Source organism: Gobius niger, assembly GCF_951799975.1.
Source record: "Gobius niger genome assembly, chromosome: 1".
NCBI classification, from domain to species: Eukaryota; Metazoa; Chordata; class Actinopteri; order Gobiiformes; family Gobiidae; genus Gobius; species Gobius niger.
In genome coordinates, this window is record NC_136852.1 from 27,850,107 (window position 1) to 27,873,567 (window position 23,461).

General features: G+C 42.8%; 1 protein-coding gene across 1 annotated transcript in view; it reads left to right on the top strand.

Annotated features, from left to right (window-relative positions):
- Positions 1 to 23,461, top strand: part of LOC306965053 (calsyntenin-2-like) — a 526,930-nt gene that overhangs the window by 359,452 nt on the left and 144,017 nt on the right. Inside the window, exon 5 of the mRNA XM_079559275.1 lies at positions 5,000 to 5,149. Coding sequence (XP_079415401.1) covers positions 5,000 to 5,149 — 150 coding nt within the window. The remainder of the gene's footprint in view (positions 1 to 4,999; positions 5,150 to 23,461) is intronic.

Below are 23,461 nucleotides of genomic sequence, written 5' to 3' on the forward strand. Positions count from 1 at the left end.
TTATGATTGATTGTGCAGTTTCTGTGATTTTATTTTGGCAGCCAAAAATCCTGTTTGAAAAATCCTGAATCCTGTTTTCAAATGTGTCTTGTAAGCCCATGAGGGCTGGGCACTCACTTATGTGGAAGACACAATAATAAGAATAAATCAAATCAGTATCCTAGCTTAGCGATAGCATGAAGGCCATGAATCTGTGGTCCTGGATCTGCAGCGGCTCCAGTCTGCAGGTTCGGAGATCCATGACCGCAGATTCACGACCGTCGTGTATCGGACCCGTCCAATCATCAAATCTGATCCAATCCGATACTCTCAAAATACCCGGATCGGCCACCGATACCATTACTAAATATCGGATCGGTACATCCCTTATATCAATTGCAAATATTTGACAATAATGCCTTTATCAATACACTTTGTTAGTTAGAAAATGCAATATTGATCCAAAACAGCTTAAACTAAATATTCACTCTAAGCCGCTTCCACCCCCCTCCTCTTACTCCCCTTCACTGTGCAGCTGTTTCAATGAAGAGAGGGTGAAAAAAAAGGTGGATAAAAAGACCCGGCTGATCGTGCGGCTGTAGTCTGGCTATGACGATTAGTTTTACTCCGCGATAAGAGGAATGAGCTTAGCAAGAGATGGAGGAGGGAGGAGAGCATTGGGTCGGATACATTGGACCTCGGGAGGGGCTTTTTAGGAGATGCTCCCGTGCTGTGTAGCCGCCGGTGAAGATGCAAAGATAACTCAAAGATGTGCTAGCGACCCAAAACACAGCCCCAGGTGTGTTTTTGATGGAAGATCGACATTATGACATGGTATAAAGCTCTAAAAAGTTTGTTGTGGTTGTAGACGTGTAGTACTAGCTGTGGCAGTAGCAAATAGTTGTAGTTTACTAATAGTAAGGTGTAGTAGCAATAGTAACAATGTAGTATTAGTAGTAGTAGTACCCTATTAACAGACCATTTGAATGCTCTTAGAGTTTCATATTTTCCAACCGCACTTTCTCCTTAAGCTGGAGTTTACTTTATGGAGTCTGTCCTTGAGTCCACTGTTCATCACATTTATGTCCGTTTTATTTCCCACGTCTGAACTTCTTTACAAGCTTAAGGGCCTTCAACGTGAATGGCCCATTGATCATGGCGCATTATTACGATCCGAAATGAGAACAGACCCATAAAGCCATTACAGTTGACTATAAAGTGAATAAACAAACAACAGCGTCTTTACGGCCTTGGCAATGCCCCATGACCATTTACAGCTGCCATCTTGTTTCGGAAAAAACACTGTATGTGGATCTGCAATAAAAGCATGTATTTCTTTCATTATAAGTATCATAAAAAAAAATGAAGCTTGGCTGTTAACGCACGTTTTACGACTTCATAAACTCGCCGCGATAAGTCCTGGACCCCGGGCTGTTTCTCACTCGCGCGACGCGTTTACTTTGGCGGAGTTTTGGACATGCACCATTTTGTATCCGATAATGGCGTCCCCCAAAACACTTTTTTTTTTTTATCACCCCGCGATATATATATATATTTTTTTTCCCGGCTAAAAAGTTTGGAGTCCATAAAAGTTAACTTACTGTACGATATTGTCCTCACACACACTCCGCGCCCTTGTGACTGCATATTATTATCGAAATTGCGTTTTGGGGCTAATGGGAATTCAAGCTGTGAAAGGAATGTGGTGCTATTGAAAATTAGAAAATCACGTCCAAATACCTGACAGGGCATGCATGGAAATCAAATAGCAAAATATCTGTTTTCTGGCAGATGCAATTTAGCGCCTCCACTTTGCTATTTGCATATGAATACAGAGAAGAAGGTTTAGTTAATTCCACTATTCTCGATCGGGTGCAGGGTGGTGGAGTGGTTAGTTCTCTTTAAAGGCTTGTTTATGCTCTACGTCAGTCCATTGTCTGAGTGAATCTGTTCGCCTGCTTGCTCCGTTTACCCGAAGCGTGTAACCTCTGGGGACGCTACAGCACGAAGCTCAGCAGGTGAAGCAGAACAAACGACTACAGCTTCTGAAAAGTGATTTGAAGACCATCACTCTTTGACGTTTGGTTCCCTCAGCATAGGTTGTGTTCATGTTATGGAATTCTATTTCAGTTGGAGGGCAGGTGCCAGTACAGCTCAATGGTAGAGAAACCGTTTTTGAAAGAAATATCCCAAAAGAAAATGTCCAAATGTTTTTCCCCCGGTCATTAAAAGTGAAAAGTCCTTTCTACTGACCAACATCACACACGTTGTATGAATATGGTCTCCACTTTTGGACGCCTATACGGGGAAATAATTAGACCATAGTTTATATGTGCTGGAAGAGATGACTTTGTGACACTTTTTGTTTCATTGGCCCAGGAACTACAGACAAATTAGCAATAAACCAATACAGAAATCTACGTTTTGACAGCTACCTTAGTTACCAGCGTGGAATTTTCAGCGGCCCTTCACCTCAATTTCAATTATCATGTAATGTTGTGATGTCCCGTGAACGCCACCTATTGGCATTTTTAGAACTTTATGTTCCTGTACCAGTTTAAAGGTGAATTATGATACTTTTTACACATATTTAACCTGTGGTCCAGCGGCTGTACAGTGTGAGTGGTTAATATGGCCCCTTTACTTTCCATCCCGGTGACCCCAAGGATGATCCAGGATCAATCGTTTTTAGGGTTTCTGGTAGATTTTCACTGCTGATGGATCTATCTCCATGGTTGTGTATACATTCCATCCAGAAACCTAAAAAAAAAAAACTTAAATAAAATTGGTCCAGGAACATCATATAAAGTAAAGGCACCGAGCTAACCACCGATACAGCCACTGGGTCACTGAAAGGTCAAATACATAGACATAACATAATAAAGATGAGTGGGTCCCATTCAGCCCCATTCATTGAAAAAGTTTCCCGAGTCCTGTGTGAACCTTAATGGCCGCTCTGTCTCCTCCTACGCAGCCTGTTCCTTAAAAGGGCAAAAAGGCAGGAAGCCCTGCACTCACGGGGCGGGCAGAGCCTCCACAGAGCTCCAGAGCTTGATTGACAGGCTCTGGAGCCAGTCAATGTACTGAAAATGCTTCCAAATTTTGAGTTGATTAACAGCTAGCGTGGTTAAAAATATTTCACCTACACCAGCGTGGTCACATGGGTCATAGCGATTTTTAGAAACAGAAAAACTCTTTGGAGCCAGGCTTTTAAGCCGTTCTTGGGACGTTTGAAGTCCCATTAGAATCCATGCTCCCAAGTGTCTCTTGGAGTCGCCCCTGTGCACCAGGGGGTGGTATTTCAGCAATGTCAGCTCCCCGCCATAAGGACCATACAGAAGCATGCTCCTCGCCCTTGGGAAATATCAACCTCTTTTTTTCCCCTCCAGATTAAAAGTTGCACAATGCACCTTTAAACGTTTTTAAACTGTTAGTTGTGGGCCAAACAGATTCCTAACTTCCCCAATGTGTTTCTGACCAGTTATATAGCGACTTTCACCAGTGCTTTTAGTGGCCCAAACTGTCTCCGGCGCAACTGAGGGATAAAGTCGGGTAAAAACACAGAGCAAGAAGCATAGCTTGTTTGGATGACACAGGTCTCATTATGCAAAGGTCATCTTATTTGATCATCTTATTTGTCCTGTTTGCGGCCATTAGAGACAAACAGATACACGTTTTACAGCAGAGTGATCCTGAATTGCACACACCAATCTCTCTGCTGACTACGGTTTAAGTGACGGCTGCGCTCCTCTCTTGCCTGCAAAATAGTTCATGGGTACTGAAGTCTCGGCGGGAAGAAGTAGCACAGTGGCAAAATCAGCTCAGCTCTCAGAATTCGATGCAATTTGATTACCACCTGGGTGGAGTCTTTCTGCGTGGAGTTTGCATGTTCTCCCCGTGTCTGCGTTGGTTTCCTCTGGGTAATCCGGTGTCCCATACCACTAAAAACATGTACAATAGGGCAGGATGAATGGTGGTGGTCAGAAGGACTGTTGGCGAAGATGTGTGCAGTCGCGACATGTCTCCCCCTGGGGAAACTGAACACCACCGAGTATGGAGTGAATGTGTAACTGTCTCATGTAAAGCGCTTTGTGACTTTGTCTGTGAAACCCGCTATGTAAATGAAGTTCTTCTTCTTCTACTGAGTACTGGCGCACACCGGCCCACTCAAAGCACTGCCTTTCACAACTTTCCAACAGCAAACTTTACTGTCATGGCAATACATTCAATAATAATCCATGTGAGCTTAAAGTTTATATATTGCTTTACAGTTTATTTGTTTGGATTGCAAAGGCACGTTTTCCCCATTGTTTCCGTATGGTCTTCACCATCTTATTATTGAAGTGAATAGGGGGTGGGAGTTAATAAGCTTGTCTTCTTTCCACTCCTTTTCGAGCTAGAATGCTGTTTTTTTGTAATTATTATTATTGTTTTTCTCGCTTTTGTGTCTGTTTTGTGTAGCTCGAAATAAAATATTCAATCAATCAATCAACCACTGCAAAATGTTAGGTATTGTTTCAACTTGATATATATGTAATATACTGTATGTTCCAAGGGCTGCAAGTGTGAAAATGGATTTTGGCTACACATTCATCCTTCTTCATAAATGCCTGGCTTGATAAAGGAGAGCAAAATAAGTGTCATTCCACTGCTAAAAACAAAATTGGGTATGCTGCCTTGAAAATAAATGAAATATCAGACTCATTCAGGCACAGGAGGAAGTAACAACAGCTGCAAAAAAGTCAGCATGACAGGATTTGTAATTGGAGGCAATTTGAGCGCTCAACTGAACAGAACGACTCTAGTAAAGATGTGTATGAGTTTGAAAACACAGACATGACATCAGCAGGTGAGGTGCAAGTGTACTGAGTTCTTGGGAAGGGGACGTTATATGCCAGAGAATTCGCTGTGATCCCAAGGTGCTCGCATAAAAGCACAGAAATTAACTCCTTGCTATTAAATTGGCACGCGAAACGACGTCTCGCTAAACTGACATGTCTTTTTTTATTTTTTATTTCAGGCAACATCCGAAACACAGAGAAGCTGAGTTACGACCGACAGAAGCAGTACGAGATCCAGGTGACAGCGTGGGACTGCGGCCAGAAGAGGGCGCTCCACACTGTCCCAGTCCACATAGAAGTCAAGCCTGTGTGCAAACCAGGATGGCAAGGTAAGCCAGGATCTTAAACGGATACAATCTGCATTTGGCTTTTCTTGGACCGATTTTTGGTCGATACTGACACACTGCAGACCAGGAGCGCCCCACAGTAGTTAGAGTTTCATGCAAGATGTTCTTACTCAGTCGCCGAGCCGCATTTGTCTCTGGTCAATCTCACGCTTTGCCATTTCATCTTGAAAAGAAAGAAACTGGCAAATGAATGAGATGTGCTGAGGACAGACATATTTAGTCTCGTAAATTCTAGCACCTAGAATCTACTAGACGTGGTGAGGAGAAATACGTAGATGGAGAGGCTGAGGTGGATGATGATGGCTTGTACTTGTATTGCGCTTTACAAGCCTGTACTAAGTTTCTCAAAGCACTACACTGAAGTCATTACTCATTCACTCCATACTCAGTGGTGGTAAGCTACTATTGTAGACACAGCTGCCCTGGGGTGGACTGACGGAAGCGAGGCTACCAATCTGTGCCATTGGCCCTTCCAACCAGGTCGGAATACCCAGAGGAAACCTACACAGACACAGGGAGAACATGCAAACTCCACACAGAAAGACCCCTCTGACCGGGGATCGAACCCGGGACCTTCTAGCTGTGGAGCTAGAGGATGCTGGGACTTCGCTAAATTGGCTGCAGTGCAGAGGAGACAGAGTGCGCTTATAACAAAGGAAAGAAAAATAGATGGTTGTCATTGGCTGTTGTGAGGTAGCATAGTTTAGTTTAATTTATTGGTTTCTTTGGTAGGGGCAGTGCATGTTGCCTGAGGCTAATTTGCTTCTGTTGTCCCACACTTGCACTCATTGTACATGTTTATAGTGGTAGGGGACACTGTGCAGCACGAGCACCAACCGCTGTACTACCGTGCCGAATTCAGTTGTTGACAAAATATTCCTACGAACGTATATCTGGCAGTAGTCATAATATTAACTCAAAAGTACTCGCACTTTATCAATGACTGTCAGACAATGAAAACCTTTGTCAATTAAAAGATGAAAGTATTGTGTAGTAGATGCTACTTTTTTTTAGTTCCACAAGTGAATATACTTGAGTACATGGAGCTGACAACTTCCACTGGTTGTAATGCTGTGGGTGATCTACAGTATATATGTTTGAAGAGATCTGTGTTTACAGACTTGCAGATGGACGTGTTTGCGTGTTGCCTTAAGCAGGAGTATGCACGCTCTGGCACTAAGGACATTCAAAGAAACGCAGATGGGGACATTTCCTCTGCTGTTTGGACCGTCCAATGTGACTTTGCTCTGTTTTCGTCAAGTACCGTTGGGAGTGTTCGGCAAATTTTGGGGGGGAAAAACCTATAGTAGCAGTGACATAGTGTATCCATCAAATGAGGTCTTTGTGGACTTGACATAAACAAAAATGGCGGGTATGTTTGCACTCTAGAGAAAGTATTCTTGTAAAACTGGTCTTTTCTGCTTTGTTTTGTATTCTAGGTTCACACGCACATGCACACGCACGCACACACACACACGCACACAAAGAAAACACCTTGTACTACTTAGTTACATGTTTTCATGAAGCCAATATTTTTGATTCACTGTCAGCCCCATTGTCACTCTTTGCAGGGTAGTTTCCAAATGTCATTTGGGACTGTGGCAGCTGCTTTGTTGAACAATCTGCTCACTCCTTCCTTCAATCCGCTCCACCTGGAGCCACATAAATGTTGTTTCCATCTCCATATATGGGTGTGAAAACAGAGGGCTCTCTGTGTCAGGTTCTCAATGGTGCAGTGGTCAATGTATCTGTCTACAAAGTGAAAGGTCTTAGATTCAACCACAGCTTGTGGTGGCTTGGTAGCACAGCAGTTAGCACTCGTACTTCACAGCCCGAAGGTCCCTGGTTCGATCCCCGGACAGGGCCTTTCTGTTTGGAGTTTGTATGTTCTTCCCACGTCTGCGTAGGTTTCCTCCGTGTACTCTGGTTTCCCCTACCACTAAAAACTTAGTAGCCCCACTTTTGTCAGTCTATCCTAGGGCAGCTGTGGCCACCAGGTATGACGTGAACAGTTGTGCTGTTGTGCTGGTGTGATCTCAAGCTTCCCCCCAAGACTATAAATTGTGGTCCCTCAGTTCGTCATTGTGTAATCAATCGTACTTGCACACAGGAAGCTCCGAATGACAAAAAGAGATAAACTGCGGACACGGTTCCAATCCAGAAAAAGCATGAATTGTACGAAGTGATTGTTATCTATGGACTTAGTGTATCTCGAAACAGCCATTGTAGTGTTTTTAATGCAGCAGGTCCTTTAATATTCAGTCATCACCGACGCATGCACTGGCTGAAATTCTAGTTTGTCATTGCAATACAAATACTAAAAAGTCTATTACTTCTACCCCCTTTCCTTGGCTTTCTCAAAGTTCAATCAGTAGTGCACATTAGAAGGCAGAGTGATATGTTTTTGCAACCCAGTAAGTTGTTGGGTTTTTCCCTCTTTTTTCCCCCTTTTAAGCGGGACACTGACAGCATACAGATTGGACACATGATTACGAACACTTAAGAAAGACGGCTACAAAGGCACGCTGAAGGATTCTGTTTTTCTATCTAGATGCTTTGCCAGATAAACATTTGGATTTCTCTGCACAACACTGTTATTTTTTTTCCTCCCCTCTCCCTCCCTCCCTCTCTCGGAGGAATTGGCCTGTCAAGTTTAGCGGGTGCGATCAACAGCACTTTAGTGGGAGCACCATGACACAGCGGCGGCGCGGCTCTTAGCACATCACAAAGCAGCTGTGGCAGCTCTAACAAGGCCGGAGTAATGCACAGACAAGTGTGTGAGGCCAGCAATACAGATGCACAGCAGCTTAGCATAACGCCGCGTGGGGTGTCAAGGGCGCCGTTTCTTCGTCTGTGAGAACGTATTTGCTTTTCTGCTCGTAATAAAAGGGCGTTTCAGTTAAAGGCAGCAGTGGCTTAGCGGTCAGGGCGTTCGTCCCTGCATCAAAAAAACCTAGAAAAAAATTCCCCTCATTCTTCTGGGTCTTCTGAACTTTCGCAAATCAGTGTCGTGTTTGACTTTGAATGTGGTTTTACAGATGTGGTTTCGAAGGCAATAGTGTGATTTATTGTGTACAACATTCAAGAATAACATTGTTAACATGGGCCTAGACTGGAAATAGCAAGGTGACATTGGATTGCGTGAACAATTCTAGGCTTGTTTATTGGTATTTTACAGACTTCACACCGGGCAGGCGTTACTTCCACGGCTAGGATTGATTATCACCATAAACAAAAAATATGTGTGTTCTGTTTCCATGTAATTGTCGGAAAGACCATAATAAACTTGCTCCGATGCTATTATTGAGCAGTAAAGTATGCAGCGCAAACTCCAGAGGAGCAACAAGAATGTGTTAATAATTAGCCCTTCGATAACACTCCTGCTCTGACACCTTTGGAAGGTAGGAAATGGAGGTGATCAGGGGTTTGTGCTTTAATTGTATCCTTTCACGTACGCCTCCCTTATGAACAAGTATATCGCCCCTATTGTACCCTACTGATAAACTCTGATACTACATGAGTCTCATGGATGAAACAGAATGAATGAATACATATTCTAGTGCAAACTCAGAAGTTGAAACAACACCCACTAAGAAAGTTGTCAGTACTTTATATTTAGTGGGATCGGCTCAGCCGTCAGAGATGTAATAAAAACTAACTAAGGGAGTACCATGTGTTCCCAGTTTTCAAATGAACAAAAGAATGAACTACAAAGTGTCGGTGGCAGCACTTGGTGACACGCTGTGTATTTTGCCTTTACTCTGAAACAAGAACAAAGAGTGCCGTTGTTTTGGGAGAACAGAAGTGGAATCAGAAGTCTGTGATGCACATGAAAGAGGGGGCTGTCAGAGCAGAACTGTAAGTTTATATGAGTCACACACAAAACAAGATCGTGTGGGGATTGTTTCAGCTTTTAGCATTGTTAGGTTGTGACATTTGCATGAATTGGTGACATTACAAAAGCCCAAATACAAACGTTCCCGATTTGATTTTGCTATCTCATAAGGTCAACTAAACTGTCATAGAAGTGATACATTAGAAAAAAAATCACAGTGAAACCAAATGTGCGCCTAATGCTCAGCATACAGACAATGCTTTTTTGCAGTGAGTTATTACATAAAGATTTTGGAAGAGTAGCTGAGGCATTTAAAGGAACATGGATAATGCACTTTTTAAATATTTTAACCATGCAATAACTTTGCTACATTGCATCATAGATGAAACACAAAACAGTCCTTTTTCAAGCCCATGATCCAATATCCGATTGGTTCCAGTTGTGTTTGAGTCTGTATTGTCTTCAGTGACGTCAGTCATTGGTGTTGCTGCTTTGTGTTAGCGGTAGCCTGTTGCTGCTACAAGCTACTGCTAGCACCCCAATGCTAAACAGCTACAGTTTGCATCTAAGGGGACTGTTTTAGAAAAAAGATGAAGCTTTCCTCTGGTAGCATTTTGTTCAAGATTACCTGTTTGAGAGTGATATGGCAGCATATTACAGGTGCCTCCAACCTGTTGCTGATCTAAGTGAAATACAAAAAAAGGACTTCTATGTAATTTCTCATCTTCGCAGCAAATTATTACATTATGAACTCATTGAACCTAAGCTACAGATAGCCTCTTCCCACGCCTAGAGATAACTTCATTTAAAATCGTGACCATGCCCAGGCTCTTGTGTCTCACTGTCACGGTCTTATTCTCACTTCTGCTTCTAAAAGTGGTTCAATGTGAATGCATTGGCAGCCAACAGTCTCCAAATCTCTGGACACTCACCAGAGCAAGTTGTAGTCCTATTAAGCCCATGTCAGAGCCCACTGACACAGTCGGTAAATGTGCTGCAGACCAGTAAAAACAGTACAGTGTCTGTTTGAATTAGCCACGCTCACCGATTTAAGGACAGGAGGGGTCTCCGCTGTGGAGTCTCTCACGTCCCATCCTTGTCCTGGATCAGTCTGGGAATAGGAAAACCTCTTCGCACACGCCCACGCACATCCTCACGCGGGGTTTCCTACGGGGAAACATATAGGCACTGATCTCGAATGGAGAGCGTCATCTGGGGAATTTCCATAGACGACACTCTTCTGAGCTTTTTCTGGACTTGTGTTTTGCATCTCCCTCCTCTGCACTCAGAGCGCTTGCCCACACTCAGATGTTCATCATACAGAAGAGACCATCATGTTTTTCTGAGTGGGAAACTTTTTTGACTGTCCAACTCTCTTCTCTTCGCGCAAATTAGTTTTCCTGTTGTTGCCGTGGTTTTGGTTAGATTTTGAACTCTTTCCCTTTCCCCTGTAGCAGCCAGGGGAGGTTTGCGCCATCTGCTGGTGTTTTGCATAACTACACACTAAGTCCAATAAATACATTTCGAGACACAAACAATATTTCAACTTGTAAGATAAAAATTCCAAGTGCGTGTAAAATATGTGAAGTAAAAGTCTGTACAGATCAGAGGTTCCGCTAGACTTTTTTTCCGTCGGCCAATTTGGCCGACTGGGTCGTAAAATGTCGGCCATTCGCAAGAATTACCGGTCATTAAAAAATATATACATAATGAACGTGGCATATTATCAATAACAATCTACATTTAGACAGAGCGCTGCACGAGTGCTTTAGTTGGTCCCAAAACACGGCTATTTCTAATTAAAGACTGACGTGTGAGAAATGTAGCAACAGCGAAAATCCAAACATGAAGTTGTGCTCGTGGAGAGGGTGGAGCAGCAGGTGTCACGCTGATATACACCACTCATATGCACTTCAACTCAGACAGAAAGTAGTCGATATCTACGGCCCTAACGCTGTCCTTATCCAGGTCTGACCAGCTGCTCAGCGAGGGCTGGGCTGTAGATGCCCTTCTGCGCTTTTACGTGGCTTCAGGTGTAAAATAGTGATCAAGTCCCTCACCACTGAAATATTATGGAGAGACAAATCGACAGCACTAAAGTCACAAAAGTCAGTCTCGAGCGATTCAAAACGGACCCAGCTCTGCCGCGCTTTAGAGCGGCTCCGAACACCGGTAACTAAGCCGAGGCGTCTGTGCAGACTGACCGAGGGAAGCGCCTCTAAACCCGGCCACTCTCCCAGGAGGAGCCGCTGCGGGACAGCGCGTCAGTCTGACTGACCACACACTTGTTTAAAGAATATCCTAATCAAACGTATTAGCTGCTGAGTTCTAAACACACTTATATAAAAGTAAATGTACCTGTAGTTCGCCGTTTTCTTGGAAAATGTGACGAAGCACGAAGAAAAAGCGTTACATATCCAGACAGCGATGATTCACCTTGGTACCTCTTAACATGCCTGACCTCGAAGTGCTTAGAAATGATTGCCTGTAATAGTTTCCTTTTGTACATGAGGAAAAAAAATATATAAAGCTAGTATTTTCCAAAATCCTTCACTGGTTCACATTATATTAACCTATAATAGTCCATATACTGTCATGTGTATATAAATTGAGACCATTTACAGAACACGACAAAAACGCTTCAAAAATGTGACAAAATCTCGCCAATAACACGACAAAAAAAGCTAAACATTTTTCTTTCAAATGAGGCATTACAATGTTGCTCTCCTACCAAGAAGCTTTTAGATTTGGGTAAAGCTGAACTGGAGACAATGTGCTTGGTTAAGGCGGGGGGTAAGAGGTCATAATATGTCATGCCTGCAGAGGGAGCTCCAGGCCAGTTTGAAATCATGACCAGCCCAGTTTCTCAATTCTTTCTGTTGTTCCTTCACATAGACATTATTGACTCTTTCAGAAAACCACTTAAGCCACTCTGTAACAGGTTTATATAGTTTGGTGTCTCTTTCTCTATAGTTGATGAGAATTGTCAACCGTTCGCAGGCTGCATTTAACATCTCTATTTCTGGCCATTTGGTGCGTCAGGCCGTAATGACAACCATTCATTTTCGATTATATTTTCTTTTAAACGTCTGTAAAGATAGCATCAGTTATTGTCACAGCATTCCTTTTTTATATATATATATATTTTTTTTTTTTACAGCACACCATAATCTCCGGAGTTTGAAGACAATTGAAAAGTTTCCAGTCGATTAGGGTCTACCTCATATCTGGCGTCTAACATCTCTATCCCCCCGGTAAAACTCATAATGGACGCGGCAGACAGACAGACCGGCGAGATAAGTGGGAAACTGTGTCCATTTAAAGGATGGCTATCTGCAGCGTTTGGACCGATACATTTCTTTTTTTTTTTTTCTTTTTTTTTGGAGGCACACTTTGGACACTGTGACAGAAAGCATTACTCAATCCATCTGAGCGTCTGGGCCCGCAGGCGGCCGACTGGAAAAACAATCTTGAGGGGTTTGAGAAGACAACTCCATGGTACACTAACTCCACAACAGCCACAAGTTGGAATTTGAGAGATTTTCAGTATGGAATAAGGGGGATGAGTTGTGCAAGATTGAGTTAGATTCACGGAATAACTCATTGTCCGCATTGGTGGCATTGAGGGTAAACCTGTCATGAGCAGTAGACAATACAATCGTTTCTTTTTTTTTTCTTTCTTTTTTGTGGTTGTTTTGGTTGATGTGGAGAAACGAGGAGCCCTCAGATGAAACTCATCCACAAAGGGTGAACTTGTAAACTCTTCGCTGACTGGGGATCATACAGTTTATCATTGCTGTGAGTAGAGAGTGGTACTTTATTAAAGGATCAGGCCACCGTTTTTTCCATACTGAGATATGTTCTTACCTGAGCTTAGAGGAGTTGATGCGTACCTGTCTGGTCTTTGTGCGTGCCCTTAGTCATGCAAAACGACCAAAGATGTCGTTAGCATTTGGCCTCTCCCAGTATATTCCTTTAGCTCCAAGCAACCAAGCTCTTCCACGGGACCAGACATAAACTTGTCTAAGCTCAGGTAAGAACATATCTCAGTATGGAATAACAGTGGCGTGTTCCTTTAAGGCTCCGTCGGATGCTTTGTTTACACATAGTAAAAGCAGTACATGAGCTGACCGTTGCGGACACTACTGCACACAGCTCAACAGGTGAAGCAGAGAAAGCGGCTAAACTTCGAAAAAGTGATTAGAACCATTTGCACATAAAACCAGAACGGTGTTACCTCATTTTCTTGTCTCTTCTTCTTCTTTGGTTGTTGAACAGCGGATGCAAACTGAATAGTGCACTACCGCCACCCACCGGATGTCTTTATCACCCCTATCGATTGTATAATTATAATAAAAGGAAAGGTGGGCAAAAAAAAGTGATCCCCAACAGTGCTTTAGTACTCACTGACTATCGTTCATCCCTCTCTTGAAGCAACGCTCTCCTCTCCAGACACATGATCATCATCAGCCAAAAACCTCTTTGCTGAGCTGAGCACCATATCAGTCCAAGCAGGTTTCCCCCTCAAGATTTGGCACACGGTTAATAATCATCACACTGAATTCCCCAAATTTCTTCTTACCCAATATAACACAATCTTTCCCACTTTCTTCTGGACGATCATTTGACATCTCATTCACCTTTCCCACAGCCTCGACATACGGAATCCTATCCACACTTCGGGAGCTCTTCTGTTAGAAACAAAAACGCTTTGAATCAGCTGGTCAAGTGGTCAAGTAAAGTCATTGGCCAGCCTCAGACCAGTTTGGACTTTCTGCATGATAGACAGTTAGAGAGGATGGCACGAAGCATCGCAAAAGACACAGAGCATCCTTTGCACTCAGAGTTTCGATTGCTTCCGTCTGGGCGTCGTTTTTTGATGCCAATAAGCCACACAAACCGTTTTAAGAAAAGCTTTGTTCCCGCTGCCCTTTCCTTTATTAACAAGTCGGGATCAAATTGCCCCGACACGTTTTTTATTAAAATCTCTGTTACTGTCAAGTGGCTTAAATTTCAGTTGTTTTTGTATCAAAGGCACATCCTGTTAGTATGTGGAGGACTTACAAGTTTTATATTGTATATGTGTGATGTTTTATCTTTGTATAATGTGTTTTAATGTGTCGACTAGTTCTCAGAATTGCAAAACGAATTTACCCGCGGGTACAAATAAATGAACCTAACCTAACCTAACCTAGTACGGCCACACCCTTTTCCAAGATTCTCCGTGGACACTGAGCAGAACCCACTATATGATTTCCCTTACAATGCAGACATGTCAGCTCCTTTCTCAGAATTTTGTGATACGCAATGCTCTGTCCATCTGGAGTTTGGAACTGCATTTGATCACAACCATTTCTCCTCGAGTGATTTTAACTCCTTCGACGTGTCCCAACTTTCGGTGGACAAATCGCCCCATCACATGGGGATACTTAAACATTACATGCAAAACTCCACTGTGATCGATTGAGATCATGCCAACATCAAGATCTTCCCCCACATAGAGTCACTATAAGCATGCCAACATTTGTCTTTCCATTTCTCTCTATATTTCGTGTGTTTAAACTCCCCGCTCTCGCTGTCACTCACACTACTACTTCCTTCCGAATCCGCCATGTCCCTCTTGTCTCTTCTTCAGTAAATGTGGTGTAAAAAACATTGCAGATGTGGCCATGTTGTCTAGATTTCTTCTCCTCTCATGCATTGTCACGGGCTGGACATTAAGAACATGTGAAAGCATATATGGAGTGACAGTAAGTACGCTTGGAACGCACAGATTTATTTACATACGAATTGTGGGCATAAATAAGCCTTTAGCACCCGTAGGTAAAGTAGATTGCAGTGCAAGACAGACATCATCAGCACACATGCATTCAACAAGTACAGTGACGAGACACTAAAGCTGTGTTTCCACATACGCTTCTACCCAACACTGTTTTAGCTGTTTTCAAAGTCGCAATGAGAACAAAGTGGACGAATTCTGCATTTTGGTGGGGTTTATGGAGTTATGCAGAGGTGCCAAGGTAAATACTTGAGGAAGAAAGCAGCTAAAAGACGAGCGTTTGAAGGGTAAGCTAAGTGCTAACACCAGCTAATGTTGTGCCAACAGAAGCTAAATGCTATCATCGGCAAAATTACCTTTTTCAACAGCAGTATGATGTGAATTATTAAATCCCAACCTGCCTGTTTTAGTGAGGGCTGTCCTCTGTCCTCTGGCCAGTCAGAGGCCAGCAGTCTGTTCATGTTAGTACAGTTCAGCACGCTCTTCAGATATTTCAGTTGCTGAAATGCCAGGGGCCAGACACCTCTGCCGCCGGTGCAGCAATCCCGGTGTATTCCTTTGCTTGTTAACTTAGATATATTAGATTCCTTATTGTCCATTGTGGGAAATTTGTTTCCACAGAAGTCACAAGTCAAAACCATCACATTCAACATTTAACACAGAAGGGAAGCGCAGAAGTGAACAAATATAACATAAAAGAAGATCTGACAAAGAAATCACTGAGGTAGCGTGTTGAGAATGGCAATAGGTGATGAGACAAAACTGTTAAAACAGGGCCCTATTATATTTAAGTGTTCGGTATCTGCATCCAGAGGGAAGGAGCTGGAAGACGTTGTGGAGAGAGTGTCCGAAACTATTGAATGTCCGATTTAGCAAGTCGGTCATTGCGTTCTGAAATCTTCCCATAGATGTACACGAATACCCCACTCCAACCAAGCAAGAAAACACATTCTGCATTTTGGGTTTAAAATTGTCAAAGCTCCTTTCGTCCATCCGCCATCCCGAGTCTTTAACCCAGTTCCTTCAGATGATTTCAGATGACATGAATTATTTACAGATTACATCACTAAGTTTGGTACTTTTTTTGCCTCCAGCATCTGCACGCTGCATATTATGTCTTAGATAAGTCGCAGATACATAAGGCTCTCAAATTGCAACCATAATTTTTTCCCTGATGTTGGGGGGATTCCTCAGGCTCCACTCATAATCCTGGAGGTGCATTTGTAGATACTCTGGATTAAAAATTAATATGTGTGAAATCTGCTGCTTGGAAGATGCGACGGCTCATAAATATTACATGTATCACACTTCAGTGCTGCTCTGCTGCTGGAGGTTTTTGCATAAGTGAGCTTCGACACTGTCTGCTCTGCACACAAGTGTAGTAAAAATTAGGGAGGCGAATATCAAATCCCTAAAAACAATACATAACTGTCACACATTGGAGTAAGGAGTGTGTTAAATAATGTTTGCACTTCTTTTAAATTAAATCAAGTCACGTAAATTATATTATAAAAAGATGCATACCATCATAAATAATGAAGTAGGCCACATGATTCATACAGTTAATCTATTATAGAAAACACTATCTCAATGGCCGCCGCCTGGGCGCCGCCATGTTTATTTCCCATACCGACTTTGAAGCTAAGCAGGGACGGGCCTGGTTAGGACTGGGATGGGAGACCGTTCCTCCGAAGCTAAGCAGGGAAGGGCCTGGTTAGGACTGGGATGGGAGACCGTTTGGGAACATCAGGAAGCCTGGCGACAGTAGTGAGTTTGTGCGTGGTGCCGGCCCCCACGTTGCGGTCCCGCCGCCCGCGGGCATTGACCACGGGTCCATATGGACCGCGGTGCTGCTGTCCGAGGACAACCCGCCGTCACTACAACGCGAGTGCACGAGATCTGACTGCCGTGCGTGTGCGCGCATCCACACAGGGCGATGTGTGTGTGTGCGCGTGCGCACGTTTGTGTGTGAGTCGGTGCGTGTATGTGTGCGCGCGTGCATCAGAACCGGGCGGTGTGTGCGTGCGTGCGTGTGTGTGCGCGCGCGTATGTGTGCGCGTGCGTGTGTGTGCGCGCGCGTATGTGTGCGCGCGCATCGAAACAGGGCGATGTGTGTCATTTGCTTTCACGTATTGTGAGCCCAGAGGTACATTTTATTCTAAAGCAGCTTTGAAAGCATTGCCAATTTTATTGTAAGGTTATGAATACTGTCTAACAACGATCATTAGGCTATTTCAGTTCAAAACCAACTTATTTTTTTTTACATTGTACACTACCATGATGCACCAAACCACATGTCCTGCACCGTGAACCAAACCGTTACAGCTGAACCCCTAATATTTCTCCATACTTATTCCACTGTCTCTTGAATTCTATTCCCTTTTAGCGAACATATTGTCATTGTAGTTTATAAGAAAGGAGTACGGGTGCATCAAACACTCCAATTGCAGTTTGTTTGAAATTATTTTTAGCATTAATTATTTTAAACATTTGTAGTGGCCATAGTTTTTGGAATGGGTTGGGAACCACTGGTCTACAGCTGAACTGTGTGACCGGTTGGACATTTCTTTGTAATAACTCATAATCTCAGACTATCAAATGTGGAAACTAGCGATGCCCGGCCAAAGGCCGGGTCTCAGCTAGTAGTTTGATAGTTGTAGATAGTTTGCTGTGCAAGTACAAGTCTGTCCAGTCTTAAAGGAGCTATACCTGACATTTTTTTCTTTTTGTTGGGTAACATTATTTTTGCCCCATAAAAGTATGTTGTAAAAGTAGTCATTTGTGATAAAAAATCTGCCTGATATGTGAAGTTTGCGTCAGATAATGATTTGTGGATGTTGTGTATGGTCAACTCAAACAGGTCCTCATTAGGCATCGTTCCTTTAACATTATTTAAAGGTTATTCCAGAAGGATTTATTGATATTCCCCCTGGGGGCCCTCAGAGGCACTATGGCGACCCCCAAAGCTTGTCTACACAAACAAGTATATGGAGGAAGGTTTCCTTTTGAAAGGGAATTTACATGTATTTGCTAAAATGTATTACTTAGGATCAGCATTTAGCTTACAGTGTTTGCTACATGTGGTTTTTCAGGTAAATTATTATTATTGGGGTGAGGCCTCATGAGATTTTTGTGGATCAGTAAGGGGGCCACGAAGTCTTAGACTTTGGGTATGGCTGTTCTGGTTGAATCATGGCACTGGTAGGGTCTCCCATGGCAAACAGGTCCTAGGTGACAGGTCAAACAAAGAGTGGTTCAGAAGCCCCTTATGAGAGACCAACAGGCCCGGTTAGAATCGTGAGGCCATCATTCTGTGGACCCACCACCTGCAGGAGGCGCCATAAGGGGCTGGTGCAATGTGATTTGGGCAGCTCCAACAGCTGCCCCCACAACCCGGCAACAGAAAAGTTGAAGAAAATGGATGGATGGATGGATGGATGGATGGATGGATGGATGGATGGATGGATGGATGGATGGATGGATGGATGGATGGATGGATGGATGGATGGTTTCAGTCGTAGCTAGTTTACACAAAAATAACAAAACCTCTGAAGAAACAAAACACAATCTTTAATATATGTCAGCAAAAGGAAATCAGATCTTATCATTTAAACTATAATGAATATAATGTTCAGATGAATGTACTGAACCTTGGAGAATGGTTGCAATCCATTTACTTGGACATACATTTTTAGATGGGATAGAAAATACAAAAGACACAGTAATACCAATAAAACTATTCCCTCTTTCCATTCAGTCTCCATCGCTCCATGAAAGGTACAGTTAGTGACTCGGAGCAGCTGACTCCCGCAGCAGAAACATGCTTGTATCAGCAGCGAGTGCATTATTTCCGCTCTGCCGCACCACGGTTCCCGGGGTTAGGCGCTTTCTGTGTTCTCTTAATTTGCCTGTAATAATTATATGATTTTACAGCACTCCGACCAGCAAAGCGCCACCCATAACACTTTGAACATTCGAATAGCTGCTTAATTAGACATAAAAAGTCTCTGTTTGCTGATTCCATGTATTTACACCAGTGCGTTTGTAATGTGTTGTGGGAAACTACACATATGTCTAATTGGTAGTGCTGTTTTCTGTATTTTGAATGAATTGTATGAAAAAAAATATATCTTAAATGAGAAAAGTATGAATAAATTGCCCGAGTTTGTGTTGGTAAGTAGGTTTTTGATTAGTGGATTGTTACATTTGTCAAAAACACACACAAAAAACTACGGTGTAAAACAAATCCAGCTGCAGCTCTGAAACTTTCTGACTCAAAAGTCTCCTGGTGTGTCCAATTTGGTTTTGAATATAAACGTTTCCCATCATTCCTCTGTTTGATTGAATGTTTAAAAATCAAATTCTCAAATTCTCAAATTCAAGATAAACTCCAGCTCTCAGAAACCAGTTCAGTAACATCCTCCATCTGAAACGTTGCATCAATATTCACCCAGAAGAAGAAATCCTGAAGAAAAGTTAGATCACTTTTTAGGTGACAAAGGATTCACTTTCATAAATACTTTGCAGAAAAGGTGTGACAGTACAGCGGGAGGAGAGCTTCTCCCAAAAAGTTCAGCGCGTAGCTTTTGCCATTGTTGTTGCTTCGTTGTTATATTTAAGAACTATTTATTATAACTATTATTTGTATCTTTCCAGGCGAGGGAATAATGGAAACTTGCATCTTTGTTAAAGTCTGGCATAATTTACAATATATTGCTTTACTGATATTGCAGATGTGTATTCATATGCACTGTCCCTTCTAAATCCATTCATCCATGTTCTTCCACTTGTCCATTGCCGGGGTTTATCGGCAACCGTCCAGAACCATATGTTTACATACACATGAAACCAGAATTAACTTTTACTTTTTTAGGTCAATTAGAATTTTAAAAAATATTTATTTTTGCTAAATGCCCTAAGAATGAGATATATTTTTTAGACATGTTTTTCTTACTTTTTACAAAGTCAGAAGTTTACATACACTAAAATGACTATACCGTTAAACAATTTGGGAAAGCGCAGATGACGATGGCATGATCTTGGAGGCACAAGTCTGGATCATCAAGACGCTTGAAGGTGGTTCAAACAATGATGGAAATGACCAGTCATCATACAGACCAGAAAGAAGGCGGGTTCTGTGTCCCAGAGATGAACACGCTGTGGTCAGAGTGAAACAAGCACTGCACCAATATGGGCTGAGAGGGAACTCTGCCATGAAGAAGCTCTTACTCCAAAAGAAACATAAAAAAGCCAGTTTGGAGTTTTCAAAGAAAAAAAGGATAAAGACCTGAGAACACCATCCCAACTGTGAAATACGGGGGGCAGCATCATGCTGTGGGGTTGTTTTTCTGCAGGAGGGACTGGTGCACTTAACAAAATAGATGAAATCATGAACACTATGTGGAAATATTGGAGCGACATCTCAGGACATCAGCCAGGAAGTTAAAGCTTGGGCGCAGATGGGTCTTCCAAATGGACAATGACTCAAAGCTTACGGCCAATACTGGTTACAAAGTGGCTTAAGGAAAACAAAGTCAGTGTTTTGGTCATCACAAAGTCCTAATCTCAATCCAATTGAAAATGTATGGGCAGAGCTGAAAAGGCATGAGCATGCAATGTGGCCTCCAAATATGGCTCACAGCAGTTCTGTTTGGAGGGATGGACCAAAACTCCCGCTAACTTTGTTTGAGAAGCTTGTGGAAGGAAATCCAAAACATTTGACCCAAGTTATACAGTTTAAAAGTAATGCTACCAAATATTAATGAAATGTATGTCAACTTGTGGTTTTGCAAAAAGCAACATAAAACCATTTTCATGAAAATTCTATCTCTCATTCTTCTGGCATTTAGAAAATATGAATATTTTTTAAAAGTCTACTTGACCTAAAACATAAAAAAAAGTTAATTCTGGTTTCATGTCAGACGGTGAGAAAAAATGCAAATGTGTCTTTTTATGAAGTGCATGTAAACATATGGTTCTCACTGTAGATATAAAGCCCCAAAATCATGAGTTCTAATTCCAGCTCGTACAACCCGTTTTTACACAATAGTGACTCGTGGTTTGTTGTGAGAAGTTTTCCTGATTTCCTCATTTTTCTTTCGTTGGATGCATGCACGTATATTGGAGCATATTCACTCTTTCTTTCCAAAACCACACTATTATTCGAGTTTACCCACAGTGTATCCATGAGTGTGTGGGCAGCCAGTGGTCCTGACCTGAGATAAGAAAGTCCGCTGCTGAATTAGAGAAAGACGAGTAAAATAAATGGGCCGGCGCTCCCTCTGCTGTTTCCCGGAGCTAGGATTGGTTCCTGTGTAATCGGGAATTGTCTGCCGTGGACCTTTCCTCTCTGCAGTGTTGGCCGGCTTCCCCGCATTACTGCACACATTGTTTTATCTTTGTTCCCATGTGCAGCCTCGACTATTTGCTTTTTTTTTTTCTCTCTCTGCCTTATCAGCTTGTTTGCTCTGTCACTTTGGTTGTATACGTTTAGATTTCTTTAGAACAGTTTTTGGGGGGCCTCGTGGCCATTCGTCTTGTGAAAGGACAAAGCAAGCAAGTTTTGCAGAGGCTTTTTTGGTCAAGGAAAACAAAATGGTTGCCTTCATATACAGAGTCATCTGCACTTTCTCTCGCCAAAAACTAACTCCATGTCCTCATTTACCACAAATCCATGAATCTCCTCTTGGTCTTCCTCTAGGGCTATGCCTCGGTGGTTCACAGCAAGGAGGTCCCAGGTCATGAGCGCATTTCTTTGTGGAGTTGGTTGTCCTTCCTGTGACTGATTATGCTTTCCCCTGGTGCTCTGGTTTTACAGTACCCACCAGCAGCAGTGGGAAATAAGACAAGAAACAATCCATCCAAAACGGCATGCTAGCGAATGGATGGCAACACAGTAGATGAAGTTTGAGCCTCAGAACCGATGTGGAAGGGGTTTAGAGCAGGGTCCCCAACCAACGTTTGGCCGTGGGTCATTTGGTCTCCGAAACATTACCAGGATGCATAAATCTGCCCGTACAGTTTTCTTTATATTTGCTCTGGAGTATGCCTATTGGGAGGAGGCCTTGTGGAAGACCCAGGACACGCTGGTGGGACTATGTCTCTGAGCTGGCCTGGTGTCGCCTCGGGGTCCCCCCAGAACAGCTGGAAAAGATGTGCGTGGATCGGAAAGTGTGGGCATCTCTGCTGAGACTGCTGCCTCCATGACCCGGCCCCGGATTAATGCTCTGGAGTGTGATTAACAGAATTATCGCAGCCTACGCCTTACCACGAAGAGTGCTGAAGCTGTTTCTTTCCTTACTCAGTCTCATTGTCTCTTCCTTTGTTGTCGCCCATTAGCTTCATGAATGAAGAAAGATACTCTTTTGGAAGGATGGAACATTATAACATGAGTTCAGCTTATCAATTCTACCACAAGTTATGCATAAAGAATCGAAATAGTGTTCAAAGCTTTGGCTAGCCTTATACACAGAGTACAATGAAATGTACAGTATCTACACAGTAGCAGAAGGAAGTATTGAAAGTGTTGAGACTTCACAGTCTTCGTCCCAATGGCAGGACTGAAGAGGCTTTTGAGCCTGGTATCTCTCTGATTCAACCCGGACCACTCTGCCATAGAAAGGATGTTTAAAGGGGCCCTGTCCTGTTCATTTTTGTTGAGCTTAAAACACAACAGTCTTAACACGGTCCACCGAGAAGAGCGTAGTTGATATTCAAAGAGAGTACAATGCATTTTTACTGGAATAGGGATAGACGGCTTGTGTGGATTAGCCACTGTTTACTCTCTGCTGTTTTCTATCACACCCCCAAACTTTTCATCAAGCACTTTGTTTACTGTGGTTTCAAAAAGGTTGTTCTGCCAAATCAGGTTTAGCAAAGCCCAGAGTTGTGCTCTCCCGCCCGTAAAGATGTGTCAAAACAACAAGAAATATCCTCCAAAAGTTTAGGATGGGCAAAGCCTCTGCAAATTCATGCCACGCCATGTTTCCCAGCTGCCAGGGGCGTGGGGGCATAGTTAAAAGCTCCAAAAAACGTCTTTCTCTTTAAACAATGAGACATCACTTGCTCGCGGTGAAAGTAGAAGTGGGTCATATTACTATCCCGCTGTCAAAGGAAATCTCAGAGAGCATTGCAGAGGTGGTGAAGGAGGAAGATGGATGGAGGTGCTTAAGGAAATGATGCCTCATCACACTGTGCTGTCTCTGGAGAGCCGTGTGTCAGTGGAAGCCTCATGCATGTTTTACACATGCGCATGTAGAACCACAATATATAGTGTATGTGCGAATCTGATGATGCCGAATCTTTTGTGAATTTTGCTGACGGAGACTTTTAGACACACTGCTTAATGCTAAGTATCAGCCGTAAACCAACTGGCCTAAGTCAAATCTGTAGTCCGCTCGGCTGCTGACAAACTAGTAAAAGTATTGTTTGGCATTAAGGTCAAATTAGTATAGTTGCAAATCGGGTAATCTGAATGTTTTGTGGAGTCTTAATTAGAAACATGTCCTTCCAACTCAAAGGCAGATTCTGACATCCAACGTAGTGATCAATATGTGACCAAATAACCTTTCCTTACAGGGATAAGGGTATCCGAGTTTCGTTTTGAGGCATCTGCACATGTTTGAGTAATCTTTGAATCTTCTGTGACAACGTACCTGCATAGACAGTGAATTCGGAAAGT